Source organism: Accipiter gentilis, chromosome 4 (assembly GCF_929443795.1).
Source record: "Accipiter gentilis chromosome 4, bAccGen1.1, whole genome shotgun sequence".
Lineage (NCBI taxonomy): Eukaryota > Metazoa > Chordata > Aves > Accipitriformes > Accipitridae > Astur > Astur gentilis.
This window is the reverse complement of record NC_064883.1, coordinates 47,476,332-47,494,592: the sequence shown is the minus strand read 5'-3', so window position 1 is coordinate 47,494,592 and position 18,261 is coordinate 47,476,332. Positions and strand designations below refer to the sequence as shown.

Below are 18,261 nucleotides of genomic sequence, written 5' to 3'. Positions count from 1 at the left end.
GGACACAATTCATTGCTTTTAGTAATAAAAGAGCCTGGATATATCATCTGTCGCCTTGTTGTCAATGGTGTTGAGCCTCGTGGAAAAAAAATACAGAGGCAGCAGCACTGGCTGAGTCAGGCAAGGGCCCATTGTGGTTCAGGGCTCCTTCACTGTCAGACAGTCGTGACAGATTTTATTAAACAGCCTTTTTTACGTGCGTGTTTCTGCTTAAGTTTTCTTTGATGCTTTTTTTGTTGGCTGTAAGTTTCTCTTTCTTTTTTTTTTAATTAAAATTGTTCAAGAAATGCCAGGGGGACGAGGAAAGATGAGCAAGGTTGAAGCAAGAGGAGAAACTCAGGGTCTGCCGTACCCCCGGTTCCCTGTTCTCCAGGCAAGTCTTTGCTTTAGAAGAGGTGGCAATAACCGACAGCACCGGAGGGGTTTCCCTCCGGCCTGGGGTCAGCCCGCCCTCCGGGCCCCTTTCCCGCCGCCGGTCCTCCGTCAGGAGGCCCGGGGCCTGCACCCCCTCCTCCTGCGGGCAGCCGGGCCGGGCCTTTGCGGCGGACCCGCTTCCCGGGAGCTACCTCCGTCCCCGCCGCGCGTTTGCCGGCGCCTCGCCGCCCCGTTCTCCCGGCCAGGCCCCGCCGCGGCGGGAAGCGCTTCGGGCCGGGCGCCGCTGCGGCCGCCGCGGCTCCGCCGTTGCTATGACGACGAGAAGGCGCGGGCTCTCCTAATGCCTCCCACCTCCCTTCCCGTGAGGTGGCGCTCGCCTCTTCCAATCAGCGTCTTGTTGCTTCCTTTTGCTGGCCAATGGGAATGAACGCGTCTGCCCAACCCTCTCGCTGGAGGCCGCCGCGCCGCACGTGCCCGTGGTGACTGGCTGCCGCCGGGCCGCGCGCGCCAACGGGTGGGCGGGGGCCAAGCGGCGGCCGGCCAATAGTGAGGGGACATCGTCCGGCCCGCCCCGCCCAGGGCTGGCGGCGCGTGGCCGCCGGCGCCCCGCCCGATTGGCTGTTGCCCGGGCGAAGGGGCGTGGCGTGGGGCAGTACGGAGGAAGATGGCGGCCCGGCGTGGTGGGTGAGCGGCCCCGGGGGCGGGGAGGGTCTGACCGTCCCGCGGGGCTCGGGGCCTCCCGGGGAATACAGGCGTGTCCCCCGGGCCGCCGGAGGGGCCTGTGTCCCGCTGCGGTTCCCCGGGCGCTGGAACGGGCTGTGCAGGTCACCGGGGCCCGTCGTTACGGGACGTGGGGCCGGGTCCTGCCTCGCCCCGCGGTCCCGCGGCTGAGGGCTGCCGGGGGTAAGGCGCAGGGACTGGGGGGATGCGGAGGGGATGGCAGCAGGGCTGCCGCTGCTCTCGGGTGGAGGGAGGGGTGCCCGGTTTTTCTCCAGTATCAGCTTAACAGAGCTCGGGGGTCGGCCCTGGGGGAAGTAAGGACCTCCTCCTGCACCGCCGGACACTGGTGGGTGGGAGTGGGGAGTGAGTGGGGTCCACAGCAGGTCTCCGCGTTGGCAGAGTACCCTGGGGCAGAGGTGCCCGATTTCCTCCTGGTTCGATACCAGAATGGGTCGTGAACCATAAACATTCCCAAAAGCGCAGTGTGATGGTGAGAGCGGTTGCAAGCCTTAGGTCTGCGTCATGCTTGTTTCCAGAAATCTTCCCCACGTGCTCTCCAGAGCCCTTTCTCTTCCAGGGTTCTTTTTGCGGGTGCGTGCCCTGACGATTGCTATCACCATCCCTTTCTAGCAGTGCCTCTTTGTGGTTTTCTTCTCTTTTCAATGTGCCTCTCCATGGATCTCCTCTCCGACTGGCATCCCTGAGACTCGCCTCCTCCAGCACATGGCCAATACGATGGGGGAGTGCTTGTTCAAACCCCACGTATAAACCCAAGTCTTCATTTTCTGGAAGTCATTTGGCTATCACTCTTTTGTTGCTGCCTTCTGAATAACTGTATAATAAGCTTTGTTGTGGAGTGTGGGAGGATTCCTCACAGATACACAAATTAATGAAGTGTATATATATGTGTATATAGCGGAAATTACTTTAAATGTAAGTTTGCATAGTAATGGCCCATTAAGCTGATTTTAAAGATTTTTGCCTTCCAGATTGTATGCTGTTGCTTTGAAGCGGGGAAGTTGTGTGCTGTGAAAGGGGGACCTGGCTCCTCCACTCCGTGTGCTGCAGGCTTCAGCTGTGGTGAGCTCTGTGTCTCTAGCAGTGAAATTCAGCACCGTGTTTCACTTCTTCGTGACCTCAGCTCTCTCTGTCTTTCAAAAACATGTTTTGTCTTGAGACATTTAGGCCCATTTAATACTAAAGTTGATTAGAAACTCTTTAAACCCTCCTCCTGGCACATTATTTCTTGATTTGTTCCTGCTTCCCATTTTACGATGGTTTATTGCTCGGCGCTGAACTGCCAAAATGCCACCAGCGGGGTGTACAAGAACAGTACCGTTACTTTCTATGGCTTTCCTTTACAAAATAAACCTCTCTTGAAGCAGTGGATCCAGAACATGGGCCGGGACATGGGAACACCGTCCAAGCATCAGCGACTGTGTTCGAAGCATTTTGAGGACAGTTCTTTTGAAATTGACCCCTTAAAAATTAGAAAAAACAGACGTCTGCTGAAAGAAGCTGTTCCCAAAAAATTCATTTTGGGGGAAGATGGAAACTGGCTCGTTGGCACACCCCAAAGTTTCTGTGGCGGGATAAATAATAAAACTCGAAAACGAATCCGGAACCCTGAGCACTCGAGGGTAATTAAGATGTTTGCTACTGTATTTACTTCCCTTAAATTAAAGGAACATTTGCATGTAAAGGACTTAAGGAAGCAGCAGTAGGTGAAACATACTACATGGCAGTAAAAGGTTACAGTGACGCAGCGGGTTTCGTTTTTCTCTCTGACACTGCAGAGTGTGGAGGTGGCATTGGGAGGTTGGTGACTGGGGAAATAAAGGCATTTTGGTGCTCTTTGTGCTTGAATTCCAATTTTGTGCCTAGATGTTAGGGAGAAAATCTGTTTGTTGGAAATGCAGTCCCCATTCATGCTGTAAAATGGATTAACTCCCTGCAGACCTGTATTTGTACATGACAGTCCTCATGCTTGAAAAAATTTCCTTCAGAGTCACTGAGATGATATGTTGGTGGCACAGTGCCCATGGCGTGGGTGTTTGGGGCTGAGACAAAGGCTTAACTTCTGCTCAGCCTTCTCCCCTGTGTATTTAATTTGGATTGTGATTCCATCTAGTGACAAATTAATGAAACTTAATTATTTCTCTTGGCAGCAGATTTGTACAATTGAGTTTATACATGATGCAAGCTGCAAAATGTCTGAACCAGTGAGATGTGCATTAGATTGCAAGGCAAATTAAAACATATTCAAAGGCAAGCACGTACAAACGTGGTACTCTGTAGATATAAAGTACAGATACAAAGTATGGACATATACATTGCAAAAAATGCAGCATTCATCTCTCAGTATTTGTAGGGCTTGACTTTTTGTTTGTGTTAACTTCTATTATTAGGGAAGAACTCTCACAGCTAGATCTGACAGACTGTGGCACTGCCTCAGGGCTTATTTAAAATGCACTCCAGACTATTTTCTGGTTTTCAGTGAAAGGAGGAGCCAAATTCCTTGATGGGGCTGGGTATCGATGGTGACCACAGATTTCTTTTACTGCTCTGATTTTTGACTCAGTTGTTCTAAAAAGTCATTGTTTCAGTTGAGTCACATAATTTTTAAGTAATTTTACTCATTCTGAGCTACATACAGTAGAAGATTTATATACAAAGTCCTTAGTATGCTGGTTGTATGTAACATGGGCATTGCTAGAAACAGTTGGCCAGTGACTGCTTGTTTAATACTGGTTGAAAAAGCGGACTTTCGAGTATGTACAACTCTCCAATGGTGCTGACTATTGAACACTTTGTTTTAGGTCCCTGGGACATTTGATAATGCTGCAGCACGGGAGGGGAAGGACTTGGAAGACTGGCAGAAAGAACTTTGCAAGAAAGTGATAAAGGAGAATTATGCATCTTTAACCACATTGGGTAAAGGTTAGTTTTCCCTTTCTCACTGAAGGCTAACAGATCTGTGCTGTTTCTGTGCTGTTTCTCTAACAGTCCCTCCCCAAATCCCTTGATTTCTAGTGGATTAATCTTCAGATACTTCTGAATCTTCGTGAGAGACAATAAGCTCCACAATCTTTCCTTTAAAGACTGAAGGACAGTCACTTCTCTAAAGCTTCAATGCTGCTGCCTCCCTGCGCTCTTGCTGATGTCAGATATTCAAGCTGTGCATGTAGGTGATATCTTGTCTGCGTGATACAGGTAGAATAATGGAGAGTGAAAGGCTCTCCCTGACAGAGGGGTTTAGGATCTCTGATGGTGCCCCAGTAATGCATGTGCTAACTAAAACAAGAACAAAGGAGTGTGTAAAAGGTTTAGATGCACAGGCTAAGGAGCTGCAGTGATGTACGGTATTGTGAATCCTGTGGACTTGTTAATTATAGTTAAGTTTGATACTGGAGCAGGTTGCCTAGAGAAGTTGTGGATGCCCCATCGTTGGAGGTGTTCAAGGCCAGGTTGGACAGGGCTTTGAGCAACCTGGTCTAGTGGAAGGTGTCCCTGCCCATGGCAGGGGGGTTGGAACTAGGTGATCCTTAAGGTCCCTTCCAGCCCAAACCATTCTAGGATTCTAGTTGTGAGTATTTTCATTATCCCCAAATCCTGAATGTATGTGTTGGTTTTTGTGATTCAGTAAAGAGTGTTGAACTATTTTGATGCAGAAATGTTAAATAACAGAAATGATGCTCTGGAAAATTTAGTCTTGCTGGTTGGTTTTAAGTGCCCAACTACACATTTGTTTGAAGGGGTTTTTTGTTGTTTTGGGGTTTTTTTTTAAATGTGAAGGTAAGAGCTTCCACTGGCTCCTTGGCTTTCAGGTGATTCCTTGGATTAATAGAAGAAGAACCTATGGCAATTAGGGGCTAAAAGTGCCTTTACTTGTCCTCTGGACTGGAGGAACAGAAGCGCTGTGAACCCCAGGAGCCTCAGTTGTCACATACTCTAATTTGTGCTTTCTAACACTCTGCAGTTCTGTTTAAGAAACGCTGATTTAGCCTAACCTCATTCTGTTGCTACTGATCACTTTCAAATTTGAAATTAAATGAAATAATGAGGCAGTGTAATTCCACTTTTTTTTTATTCTTTACATGTCTTCTATTTTTTTTTACAGTAGAAAAGCTAGAGTCTGCAGACAGCTGCCTCTATTTTTTGTACAGCTCTGATCTGTTAAAAAAGTATGTGCTGTGCATTGCATGAGGAGGGATTAGCTGGGGGAAAATAAGTTCATGTATCAGAAAGCCAGTCAGGACTGAATCATAACATACAGCACCAGACGGCTGAATTAGGCTGCAATCAATTCGAGACCTTCCACTTTTGAACATTTAACTTTTCAACCTTTTGGATATAATTTCTGGAATATTTAAAAAAATTGGAAGACAAATATTGCTTGTCTGCTTTGCAGCCACCGTCTCTAGATGCCAGAGCAGCTGCATTTGCTGTCACCTCCTCATCAGACCTTTCCCTGGAATAAAAGAGACCTGCTTTTAGACAGTGGGTTATGCAGGTATTTGCTAGAAAACAGCATCACAAAGTCTTTTCTTATAGTTCTAGGAACAACTAGAAAAATGTTGTTCTTTGAGAAAGCAAAAGGCAGTATTCTTCATGTAAATTAACAAAAATGAGTCATCTTACAAAACAAGGGCATAAGTGAACTACAGGGCTCAGAGACTTAAAGTGAACAGGCTGACAAAAAGCTATCTTCAGGACAGGTCTTTCTGCAACACATCCTTTGTCTGCCTAAGTAGGTTAGGAAATATCTTTGTAATAATGGGAAAAAAATCCGAGGAAAATAATAACCATCATTTCCATGTTCAGTTCCTTGTGCAGACTATGCTGTTCCCAAAAGCAATATCCAGCCAAAAGAAGTGCTGCATGTCAAGGATCAGCAAGATTTTGAGGAAAAGGCGATTCCTGCAAGTCTTGGCGCAGGTGTGTGGTAGCCTGAGACTCATCAGAAATTAAACTGGCAACACATTGAAACTGCATGGGCTTGTAGGATTAGAGGGAGGGGGTATTCTAGTGCACCCCTGCTTTTTTACCCAAAACCTTTTCTTTGTCTGGATATAACCATGGCGAATCAGGAATTGTTTTTCTTTGGAGGTTTATGTTGTACCATGTCAGTAAAGGGAATGTTTGGAATCTTTCTGTCCAGGCTGTGGTGGTACTGTGATCAGATCCAAGTTGCAGAGTCACACTAAGAGTACAGAAAATACAGAGCTGCATGGATCATTCTCAGGAGGATCCCGAGACCTGACTTGCCAAATTTCGGACAAGGGGGTACCATCTGAGAGTCATCAGAATTCAGCAACACATCAGGCAATTCCAACGGGAACCAGAAGAGGTAACAGCTCTTTTGAGGAAGGAGAACCTAATGAATTCAAAGAGATTTTTTTTTATCAGCAAACCCATACAGGAGAAAGGCTGTATCTGTGTACAGAGTGTCAGAAGACTTTTAAATTGAAAATTGGACTTCTAAAACATAAGCAAATTCACACTAAAAAGAATCAGGTATCATCATACATCTGCACAGACTGCGGTAGAAACTTTGGTCGCCATGCAGACTTGATTCGCCACCAGAGAACTCACACAGGTGAGAGGCCTTACAAGTGTACAGAATGTGAAAAAAGTTTTATGGAAAAACCAAGACTCACTAATCACTTACGAACTCATAACATGTACATGTAATTGGTATGCCAAAAAGCATTCCTGGGATAGATTTTTTCCATTCAGTTATCAAAAAATCCCTGTCCATCCGGAGATGATGGCTTACAGTCATATATTGATTATAGGAGAAGCTTTAGGATAAGGCAGTTTTACTAAACTGAATCAAATTCAGGCATGAAAGGCATCTGGTTGGTGCCGGCCTAACAGTCATTGATTAGGACCTGATTTTAATTAGAGGCTAGATGATTCATATCTGGGAGGAGGAGTTCTATAGAGCAGTGCTGACTGTATGAAAAGCATTATTAAAAAACTCTTCTGGCACACGGGACAGCACATGCTAGAGAATGTCTGTATTAATGCAGAAAAATGCTGGAAGTTCTTCAGGTATGAGAAAACTGAGGAAATGTAATGATCAGAACAGGATTGTCCACAGAGCTATAAGCAGGAAATGGAGCTTCTAAGAGTGTAGGTTAAGGTGAATGGTTGGGTTTGATGTAAAAATAGCAACAAAAAAAGTTAGTTCAGCAGTTACAGTCATAGGACAGCAGTGGTGGCAGTGAAAGCGCTGTCACATGGAAATAATGACCAGAAGCAGTTGCCTCAAACATCTATTTACTGGAGGTTTAATTTCTGAGACTCTGAAAAAGAGCTTGGGTGTATTCTTAACATATGTGCAAGGTATAGGTAACATTATAAGCTAAAAAGAAAGCAGTGGCTTCAGCTGCAGGGACAAGATCAGCAGACAGGAGGGGAGTCCTGCAGAGACAGCATTTATAGATCACGCATCTTCTCTCCACAGGCTGGTGATACTCAGCGTTTTTGCTTATTCCAGTTGAGTGCAAAGATTAAAAAAATTGTGTTGCCTCCTGTTCAAGCGCCTGCTTTTCAGTGAGCCCATGAGTGAAGTCAATGTCCTCAGCTTCCTGGGAGGAGAAGTAGAGCAAGAAAAATCTGGTGCCGTGGTGGAGTTTGATAAATTCTGAAAGGGATTGGGGGAATACACTTGGCCCCAAGGGATCCCTGCCTGTCCCAAATATGGCAGTAATGTCCAGAAAACTCTTTTATCCCTGGCTTTTCATTATTTCTTTCTCATAATTGACCTGGGGACAGCTTTTGTTTTATTCTTCTCCCATGCAGCTTAATGCCTTTGTGGTCACAAGTACGCTGTGTGCTCCTGAATGAGGATTCTTTGGAGCAAGGTGATTCCTTGTGGAGCAAATCCTGTAAAACACCATCCTACCAAAACTGCAGTTCCCTCTGTGAAACAGTCGAAGAACACTTGAATAGCGGGGCTGAGTCTGGCGTGTGGTCACACGCCTGCGGTGGTTCATTCAGGAGCTGCTGAAAGTAAATCTTGGATGAAAGACCTCGCGTAGGAAGCTCTGCCTCCTTCCCCCACTTGCAAGCACAGAGCTAAGGAGCATCCGACCAGGCAGCAGCGGTCGCTTAAATCTGAGATTTTGTTTGCACTGAAACACAAATAATCACCTTGTTTAGGCGTTTAAATGGAGACAAAGATTAAATGGACTTAGAGATGGAAAGCCACGCAGGCAGTGTAGCTACCCAAAATGACGACAGTGTGTAGCATTTCACTTGCTGAAAATGCTGAGTGAAGCTTAAACAACAAAATTAAGCAAAAATGTTGGAAGTAGTTCAGTAATAAAACTAGGTGTCTCCCACGTGAGAATCATCGAAGGGCTAGCTCCTCAGGTTAGCAGAGGGCATGGTGAGGGTGAACAGCTACAGGAGTTGTGATTGCTGTAATGCATATTCAGTGGTCCTGTTTTTACAGTAAAAGTTCAGATGTGCAGGGGAAATCCAGAGTCAGACCCTACTGAAATGACTCGTGTCCTGAGAAATAAGTGACAGAAGAACCAAGAAGAGATGCTGTGTCTATGATTTGGTGAAAACTTTTGCGTCAGTTTTCTTTTGCCTCTAAGCAGAAGGGCTCTGGTGTGACAGGTGGATTTCTCCCAACATCCTGACCCTCTCACCTGAAAGTCAGAGCACACGCGGGAAGAAATGCAACTTCTTACGGCATCTCACTGCACCGGCTTGGTGAGGTGTTCTCTGCTTAAAGAGTGCAGAGATGTTAATCCAGCTTAAAAAAAAGATAAGCTTTGTTGGTTTTGTTTTTAATATAGACCCTCCTTCCTGTTCCACTAATGCTGGTAGGAATTTTGCCTTGATTGAGCCTTGGCTTAGCCCAGAATGATTAAACAAATAGTTTATAGGTGAGAGTAATTGTTCCCTCTACATATTGCTGTTACACTGTTATAAAGTTCAAAAATAGTTATTTCTGAACCTGTATTTAAACATTGTGTTTCTAGTCTCCATGGAAAAATAACACTAAAACGTAAAACATTAAAGATTTATGTCTGGTGGTAAGGGATGTGAAACATTAATGCACAGAGGTTACTGGGGGTGTTTCTGTTCCTTCTATATCCAAGGAGCAATTCACTGTAGAGCAAAGCAGCCCGTTTTCAAGAAGACCTGAGAGGTATGATGCCTTCCTGTGGGTCCCCTTTTACTGGGCAGGGCATCTCATCAGGTATCTTGTATTCTGATGCAGCATTGTCCCCCTTGTCACCATACCTAAATAACCTGCACGATGAATGTGCTACTTAAATTTAAAAAGAAAAGAGAAAAAAGAAGTAGCGTAAGGTAAGCATCAGAAATCACAGCAAGATAAAACAGTTATTCCAGTCCAAAGCTCAGGCTAAGGGAGAACAGGAGAAACATGACTGAAGTGAGGTAAAAATTGGGTAACTCTGTCACTTGGTATCTGCTGGGGTACTTGGGACGTTGAGGTGGGTAACAAGTAGAAGGGTTGTAGAAACTGGCCATTCCTTGCCCAAGTCTTTTCCCAGGGATGTGCATGGGAATTGTGAGATTCTCTGAATTCCTCTCTAAAATTCAGTTCTTTTGTGCAGGGAGAGTAAGAGTTTTTCACGGACAATGTTATTTAGTAAGACTTAAGCGGAGAATCCGTGTGCTTGCCTTGAGAAATAATGTTCCCGCATTGGGAAATGCAAACAACTGCATAAAATCTTTGGTTTGTGCAAAGGAAAAAAGCCAGATCTTTAGCAAGATAGGTTTTCTTTAAAGAGAATTTCCAACACATTTATTTATTTATTTTTAAAAAGCTTTAGGTCATGTTTAATCTGCAAGTGTTAAACTCGCCCTGCCATGTACCACCTTGTCAGGAGCAGCAGTAACAGAAACATGTCTGAGAATAAAGCATTTTTAGTCTTAAGAGCCCCTACATTCTCTAAGCGGTAGAAACAAGGTCAGGATGTGGCATGTGAGGCTTTTCTGCCCTTTCTCTTTTAATTAGGCTTTATGGATTGCCGTCTGAAGTGTCCTCTCCCTTTCTCTTCTCTGCAATTTGCAAATTGAGAGGTCTGGCATTTCATGATTAATGTTGATAAAAGATTATTTCTTTTTAAAGTTTCTCTGTACTTGTCTCTCTCATCCTTCAGATGAAGGGTCTCATCTTGCATGTTCGATTGGTGCCTTGTGAGCTGCCGGTGCTGCCGTGATGCAAATAAACACAAAACTACAGCAACTGAGGTCTTGTACAAGCACTTTCTGGGCGGAGATTGTCTTCCCTTATTGATGTGGCTTTTTAGTAAAAGCAGTCAAAAAAAGAAGCCCTTTCCCAGAAAACTCCATCTGCTTTTGCATGGGTTTGGCCTTATCATGTTTATGATGCATAATTTTTCTTTCCTCCTTTTTTCTTTCCTCCTTTTTTCTTTCCTCCTTTTTTCTTTCCTCCTTTTTTCTTTCCTCCTTTTTTCTTTCCTCCTTTTTTCTTTCCTCCTTTTTTCTTTCCTCCTTTTTTCTTTCCTCCTTTTTTCTTTCCTCCTTTTTTCTTTCCTCCTTTTTTCTTTCCTCCTTTTTTCTTTCCTCCTTTTTTCTTTCCTCCTTTTTTCTTTCCTCCTTTTTTCTTTCCTCCTTTTTTCTTTCCTCCTTTTTTCTTTCCTCCTTTTTTCTTTCCTCCTTTTTTCTTTCCTCCTTTTTTCTTTCCTCCTTTTTTCTTTCCTCCTTTTTTCTTTCCTCCTTTTTTCTTTCCTCCTTTTTTCTTTCCTCCTTTTTTCTTTCCTCCTTTTTTCTTTCCTCCTTTTTTCTTTCCTCCTTTTTTCTTTCCTCCTTTTTTCTTTCCTCCTTTTTTCTTTCCTCCTTTTTTCTTTCCTCCTTTTTTCTTTCCTCCTTTTTTCTTTCCTCCTTTTTTCTTTCCTCCTTTTTTCTTTCCTCCTTTTTTCTTTCCTCCTTTTTTCTTTCCTCCTTTTTTCTTTCCTCCTTTTTTCTTTCCTCCTTTTTTCTTTCCTCCTTTTTATCATATCCCATCCCAAACAGATCCAGGCTGTGCCCATGCATTGCATACCCCAGGCACTTCCCGTTGCCCCAGTTTAGAAGCAGAACTGGAAATGGTTTCACAGAAGTTGCTGGGGAGACATCAAGTGAAACCAGTAAGCATTGGGTTGAAAGCAAAGGGAAAGCAGTGGTTCTTTAAGCAGCGGTTAGTTACGCTGGTGACATCTGTGCAGCAAGATGCTGCAGGTGCAGGGACTTTACGCTGGTTCAGAATCGGCTGGATAAATTCCCAAAAGGAAAAAAACGGGAAGAAACTCTTAAATATAGAGATGCCACTTCTGGCTTGGGATGCCCCTGAGCTGCAGGGTGGTGGAGAGGCTTCAACATCAGTCCCGCACCCTCGGTGCGGTCTTAGGCCCTTCCAAGGCGAAGCCTGAGCTGCTCCTGGGCCAGGTCTGAGCCCAGCTCAATCTTGGACCTGACCTGCTGCCACTGGTCTTGTGGAGTTGGGTCCTTGTGGGACCTTTCAGGTGCCTGCGGAGGGACGTGGGGGAGAGGATGCGGGGAGCGAGTGGCGGCATGTACGGGCTGTGTGGGTGCAGCGTCCACCTCGAGGGAGCCCTGGGTCCATGGTGGCAAGCAGGCGGCTCTTCAGCTGTCAACCCCGAAATGGGCAAAACTCACCCAATCCTGGAGACACTCGGCACGCTCTGGCGTGGAATGTGGCGTCACAGCCCGGGCGTCCTGCACCATTCTCAGCCCTCAGAGCCCCGGCAGGAGAGGATGCATCCTCCTGGGCCAGACTGCAGCTCAGTCCACGCAGGAGGGATGATTCCTCTGTTGCCAGATGTCTGGATCCCGCGGGATACTCCTCGCTCCAGCACCCTTCACTCCTCCTGAAGGGGCAAAGCCGCTGCGTCGCACCATGCTTTTAGTTCCCTGCAAAGAGCAGGGTCTTGAGCAAATGCTGTCCTGGGTGATCAAAGCTTCCCCCAGGGGTGCTTGGCATTCCTGGGAAAATATTACCTGCGTGGTAAGAGACATTTGAAAAATCTCAGGGATAAAGCAAACAAACGCTGCCTAAGCTAACACCAGCCGAGGAAGAGAAACCCCCAGGTCCCAGCAGGTATTTTACATTGCTTCCCAGTGTCCCCAGCACAGGAACTCTCGGTCCACTCCAGCAGCAGATGAGCACCGGCTCAGCACCGGCTCTGGGCACAGGGATTCTCTGACCTGGGTGAGCCATCACGGGCAGCGCTGCCTGCTGCTGCTTGGCTCTTGATTTAACCTGCAGTTTTATAGAGCGCAGGAGCAACTGTAACCTCAAATCTCACCAAAACCATGTGCCAGCGAGAGGTCTTGCGGGAGGAGAGGCTACAATGAGGGGATCACTGCCCTGGGCGAGGGGTGCTGGGTGCCCCAGCCCTCCTGCACTGTCCTTCTGTGGGGTCCAGGGAGCCTTTTTGCCTTACCTGGTGGGTGTCCTTAAACACGGCAGGGGAAACTCGGAGCAGATGCAAGAGAGACAAACCTGCTGCGAGCGGAGAGGGACACAGCGGGTCCTTCCTCTCACCCATCACCAAAAGGACTTGGTTTCATACCCTGGTCTCCGAGGGTCGCCGACGCCGAACGGCCTGAAGCAGGTTTTATGGAGACACGGATTTTGGTGGGTTCCATTTTACTCTGCTGCATACAGCCAAAGGGCCTTGGTTTGGTAGCTGCCAGGTATCCAAAACCGCTGCCGGCAATGGTGACCTCATGGTCCCTGTTGTCTCCTGTACATCCAGGCATCAGGTTTGCATCATTCATCACCAGCCCCGGTGTGTGCCCGCTCCCTGTGAACAAGGACCTGCTGCCTGGAGCTGGTGAGAAGATGGGAGAGCAGCCGGTCCCCGTCCCCACCCGGCAGGGACAGCCGTGCCCTTCGGCAGGAGCTGGTTCCTTCCCACCCGGAGCTGCTGGCTGTGAGGGGATGGTGGGGAGATAAAAAAACCCACCAAACAGTAAACTGCCATTATTTGCTGGTTTCCCAAAGAAATGGGGCTTCCGTGACTCTGCCGTGGCTGTCTGCTGGTCCCCATTGCCAAACGCTGTCCCCTGGAGCCCTCCTGGTTGCCGGCGGCTGTGCCGGAGGTGCTGCGTACCGAGGGCCAGGCAAGGGGATGCAGGTGAATCCCGGTGCCTCTGGGACCGGGGTGGAGAGGGCAGTGCTGGACGGGTGGCAGCTCTGCACACCTGAGGTGTTTGGTTTGGTTTTTTTAGTTTGTCGAAGACCATCATTTCCCACCCCTTCCCCTTAATTGGGAGAGAGAACGAGCTCCCCTAAAGCTGCTTTCAGAGGTTCCCTTTGGGCTCCCTGTCCTGCATCCCCCAGTTTTGGGAGCTCCCCAGCCCCCATGGAGCATCACCAGCTGCCCAACAGCTCACACCTTGGGCTGAGTCTGGACCCCCGATCCCAGGGGACACCCTCGTCCCCCAGCCCAGGGCAGGAGCCGGAGAGCCCTCCTCCTGCCCCGGGCACCAGTGGGTGCCAGCTGCCCCAGCTGGGCCCTGGGTGCCGGGAGGGCTCTGGCTGTGGGAGCCCCCGGGGCGCTGCACCGTGGGGCAGGGGGACGGCGTGTTTTAGGGGGACGAGGGTGTCCCAGCTGGGGGATGCAGCGCTGGAAGGGATGCAGGAGGGATCACAACCTCAAGCGAAATGGCTGCTCAGCCTCCTGTGATGCCTGCTCAGTCCGTTAACCCTTCTCGTCCCACCACCCTCTCTGCCCGGAGGCTGGGCCTGTCCCAGTCCATGTCCTGCAGAGGGGACCCCCCCCACCATGGCCCACCCATACGGACCATGGGGCACCCAGCTGCCGGAGGAGCTTTTCCCAGGAGGTTTCCGTGACAGCAGGACCATAATGCTTTTCCCTGGTCTCCCACCAGCACCAGGCCCTGGTCCTGTTAGACCAAAGCGTCCCAGGGTTGAGGTGAGGGCGCGGGAGGTCCCCAAACCTGGGGTCCCCCCAAACCGAGTGCATCCCCACATGTGAGTCCCCTCTCCACCTCTGGCTGGGATGGGGGTCCCAGTGTGGGTGGCCAGGGTGCTCACCCCATGGCCCTGGGTTCACGGACCTCTGGTACCACCGGGTGTTTGCTGGAGGGAGAAGGGGGGTCCCAGCAGCACAGCCTGGGAGGGGGGTCAGGGAGAGACACCCCCTTCCCCAGCCCCAACCTGCCACCTGTGGGGCTGAGACCCCGGGGTGCCGGCAGGGATGGGGTGCCCGGCTGAGCGGGGGCTTTGGCCTGGGGGGAACCCACTGGGCTCGGGGCTGGCGCTGATACTGGAGCCGGGGCCGATGCTGGTGCCGGGGCTTGGTGCCGGTGTCAGCACCAGCGTCGGTGCCCAGGCTCGGCACTGGTGCCGATACCCATACCGGTGCCGACACCAGTGCCGATGCTGATACCGGCGCTTGGTGCTGGTACCAGCGGTGATGCCGGTGCCGATGGTGATGCCGGTGTCAGCACCGGCGTCGGTGCACGGGCTCGGCGCTGGTGCCGATGCCCATACCGGTGCCGACACCGGTGCCGACGCTGATGATACCGGTGCCGACGCTGATACCGGTACCGATGCTGATGCGGAGCTGATACTGGTACCGATGCCGATACCGGTGCTGGGGCTCGGTGCCGGTGCCGGTGCCGGTGGCGGGGCGGCCGGGGCTGCCGGTGCCGGTAGGCGGCAGTGCTCCGCGCTCGGCGCCGCTCCCCCCCGCCCGCCGCCGCGACGCCCGGAGGAGGCGGATGCAATTCCCCGGCTGCCCCTGGCTCCTCGGCGGGGCGGCGGGGCCCGGCCCGCAGCGCGCAGGCACCGACAGCGGTCCCGGCCCCGGCCCCGGTACCGGCCCCGGCCCCGGCGCGGCGGCGGGCGGTAGCGCGGCCCCGCTCCGCTCCGCGCTCTCCCCGCCGCGGCCCGGCCCCAGCCGCCGGGGCCCGGCCCAGCACCGCGGGGCCATGGCCGAATGGGCGCCCGCCCAGGTAAGCGCGGCCCGGGGGGGGAGCACCGGCACCGGCACCGCCACCGGCACCGGAGGCGGAGACGCCCCGCCCGCCCCGCCGCCGCCCCGGTCCGGCCCGGGCGCCCCGGCCGGGACCCACCCCCCCCCCCCACCACCACCACCCCCCAGCCCGGGGAGCCCCGGCGACCCCCTGCGCCCCTCCACCCCCGGGCTGCCCGCGGGGGCCCGACCCGGGATGCCCCCGGTGCCCCCGGGACGTCCCCCCGTGTCCCCCGGACGGCGGCCGGGCACCGCTGACCCGGGATGTCCCCGGGCGCTTTCCGACCCGGGATGTCCCCGTGCTCCCGGGATGCTCCGTGCAGGCTCCAGCCCCGGGATGCCCCGGGCGCCTCCGACCGGGGATGCCCGTGTGTCCCCGGGATGTCCCCGGGCTGCACCGTGCCCCCCCCCCCCCACCCGGCTGCTCCCTGCCCACCCGGCCCCATCCTCCTCCCGGTGCGGGGGGGGTCCCTGCCTGGGCAGGCTACGGGGAAGCCCCCGCAAGGGGTGGGGGTATGGGGTGCCAGGCTGGGGGGCCGCTGCCCTGCAGGTCTGGCAGCTGCCCGCACAGCAGGGTGACCTGCCTGGAGCTGGCCGGTGTCCCACGGGGACAGTGACCGGCCGCTGACCCCACCGAAATCTCTCCCCAACCCACCGGCTGAGAGGGGATGCATCCTGCCCACCGCCTCATCTGCCCCTCACCATCCCCTCAGGCCTGCTGCATCTATCCGCCCTGTCCCCTCCTGGAACTCGGAGCGGGCCCCAGCAGCTCCGTCCTCGCCTGGGCAGCACCGACCGCTCCGGGGGCCAAATCCTGCCCGGCCGAGTCGTTAGCAGGGGGTGGGCATAGCAGCAGCTGTCAGGCAGGACCCCAAAGGTGCCCGGGGTGGGGAGGGCCCTTCCCACAGCCCGGGCAGGCAGGGTGAGGGTGGCAGTGGGCATCGCATGCGGGGGGGGGTTCCTCGGCGCGGTGCTGGTGGCGGCGGTGGGCACCGGCGGCCAAAAGCCCCCAAAACGGAGGGGGAGCGGTGCCTGCTGCAGGGCCAGGGGCTCCGGGCATGACCCGGGGTGGGGGTGACCGTGGGCCCCCTCCCACCCGCACCCTTCCCACGGCCCAGGTGCAGGAGTGGAACGTGGAGGCCCCCCACCTGATGCCGCTGCAGCCGCCGCTGCTGCCGGAGCGGGCGCACGTGCGGGAGGCGCAGCTCCACTCCGCCGAGGCCTCGCTCTGGACCGTGGTGGCCACGGTGCAGGCGATGGAGAGGAAGATCGACCTCCTCGCCACCCGCCTGCTCAGCCTGGAGGGTCGGTCCGGCACGGCCGAGAAGAAGCTTCTGGACTGCGAGAAGACGACCATGGAGTTTGGGAACCAGCTGGAGAGCAAGTGGGCCGTGCTAGGCACCCTCATCCAGGAGTACGGGCTGCTCCAGCGGCGCCTGGAGAATGTGGAGAACCTGCTGAAGAACAGGAATTTTTGGGTGCTGCGGCTGCCCCCCGGCCCCCGGGGCGAGGTCCCCAAGGTAACGGCTCCTGGGGGGGGGCTGTGGGCCGGGTGGGGGGACCCTCGGCTCCCTTGGGGGGCGGGCGCCGCTGAGCTTCTGGGGGCTTGTCGCCGCAGGTGCCGGTGACGTTTGTTGACATTGCTGTCTACTTCTCGGCGGAGGAGTGGAAGAATTTGGAGGAGTGGCAGAAAGAGCTGTACAATAACCTGGTGAAGGAGAACTATGAGTCTTTGATCTCCCTGGGTAAACATCCCTTTTCGCCCCTTTCCCGGCACGCTGGGGTGATGGCTGTGTCTCCCTGGAGAGTCCCAGGCGTGGGTGCCCTGGTCGCCCGCGAGCGGTCAGTGGTGGCACACGCCGTGGCTCCGGGACCTCCCGTTTCGGAGGGAACCTTCTGCGGCTCGTGCTGTGTGCATGGGGATGGGATGATGCGCTGTGCCGTGCCAGTGCTGGCACGTGGGGCAGCCGGGTAGCTGGAGCGGGTCTTTGTCCCCCAAAATTGAGGGCCTGAGCATCTACACTGCACGGGCCTCCCGGCACGGAGGTCCTGCCAAATTTAGGCAGGTTCTCCGCCAGGAGAGATGCCAGTGCCTGGCAGCCCTGTGCGTCCCCCGCGTGTCCCCCCCACCTCTTGGCGATGGTGAGGGTTGGGCGGGCGCAGCCCCGCCGCCGGTGCCAGCCACGCTGTCTCCCCGTGCAGACGGTGCCCTCTCCAGAAGCGAGGCGCAGCCCCGCAGCGAGCGCGGGGAGGGACCCTGCGTCCCCGAGCAGAGAGAGCTGGAGCAGAGGGAGCTGCCGCCGGACACCTGCGCGGGTGAGGCACCGGCCGGGAGCCAGGGCAGTGCCGGGTCCCCCCATCCCCGCTGCCTTCCCCCTCGTGTTTCCCCCACCCCGCTGCTCGTCCCAGGGATGTCCCAGCCCCCCAGGGCCCAGTTTTCCAGCTGTGGCCAGACTGCTCGCCACTGTACAGCCAGGGGCCACTGCGAGTGATCCTGGAAAAATCCCTCATGACGTGATGTGCCAGGGGTCTTGGGCATCCGTCACTGGGAGATCCGTGTGTCCCCCACCACCACCATGTGTCAGAGCCCATAGGCTGTGCCGCGGTCATCTGTCCCCACATGTTGTGCCAGAGTCACCCATCCCCATGGGCTTTCCCATGGTCACCTGTCCCCAAGGGCTGTCCCGCTGTCACACGTCCCCATGGGCTTTCCCAGGGTCACCCACCCCTATGAGCTGCGCCATGGTCACCCATCCCCAAGGGCCGTGCCGCGGTCACCCGTGCCCACAGCTCCCCCAGGGCTGTTTGATGCCCCATAACTGCTGTGGGACGGGGACGTCCTGCGCGGCTGGAGCCCAGGGGTCCCATACCCCGAGGCGTGTTGGCTGTGGGTCACATTGGGCGGCCGCATCCTGGCGCCAGCCAATTCTCTCTTTGTGAACAGAGTCGCTGATCTCCACCTCCGACATCCTGTCCCGCATCAAGCAGGAGGTGGCCTTCGTGGGGGAGCAGCAATTCGCAGAGGAGCGAGGGATGCCGGCAGACCCCTGCGCAGGTGAGCTCTGCCGTGCAGCCACCGGCTGCCTGATGCCAGCAGCAGCCGCTGCCTTTTGGAGTGCAGGATGCGGCCCCGCTGGGCTGA

At 53.3% G+C, this 18,261-nt stretch overlaps 2 protein-coding genes across 10 annotated transcripts in view; both read left to right on the top strand.

Moving 5' to 3' along the window:
* Positions 1–1,018: 1,018 nt before the first annotated feature.
* On the top strand, positions 1,019–10,315 carry LOC126037610 (zinc finger protein 436-like). Of its 9 annotated transcripts, none has more exons than XM_049798052.1 (6): positions 1,019–1,055; positions 2,085–2,175; positions 2,481–2,735; positions 3,915–4,035; positions 5,920–6,033; positions 6,257–10,315. In XM_049798052.1, the coding sequence occupies exons 3-6, from the start codon at positions 2,493–2,495 to the stop codon at positions 6,787–6,789; spliced, it is 1,011 nt and encodes a 336-aa protein (XP_049654009.1). In that variant the 5' UTR covers positions 1,019–1,055; positions 2,085–2,175; positions 2,481–2,492; the 3' UTR covers positions 6,790–10,315. The 9 variants fall into 9 exon arrangements, with proteins under 9 accessions (XP_049654009.1, XP_049654008.1, XP_049654003.1 ...); XM_049798051.1 differs by having other exon boundaries at positions 2,478–2,735; XM_049798046.1 differs by having other exon boundaries at positions 2,085–2,735.
* A 4,526-nt stretch (positions 10,316–14,841) lies between these two features.
* LOC126037972 (uncharacterized) overlaps positions 14,842–18,261 on the top strand; it is a 40,329-nt gene continuing 36,909 nt past the window's right edge. The window contains exons 1-5 of the mRNA XM_049798950.1: positions 14,842–15,099; positions 16,238–16,639; positions 16,738–16,864; positions 17,322–17,435; positions 18,064–18,174. Coding sequence (XP_049654907.1) covers positions 14,866–15,099; positions 16,238–16,639; positions 16,738–16,864; positions 17,322–17,435; positions 18,064–18,174 — 988 coding nt within the window. The 5' untranslated portion in view covers positions 14,842–14,865. The remainder of the gene's footprint in view (positions 15,100–16,237; positions 16,640–16,737; positions 16,865–17,321; positions 17,436–18,063; positions 18,175–18,261) is intronic.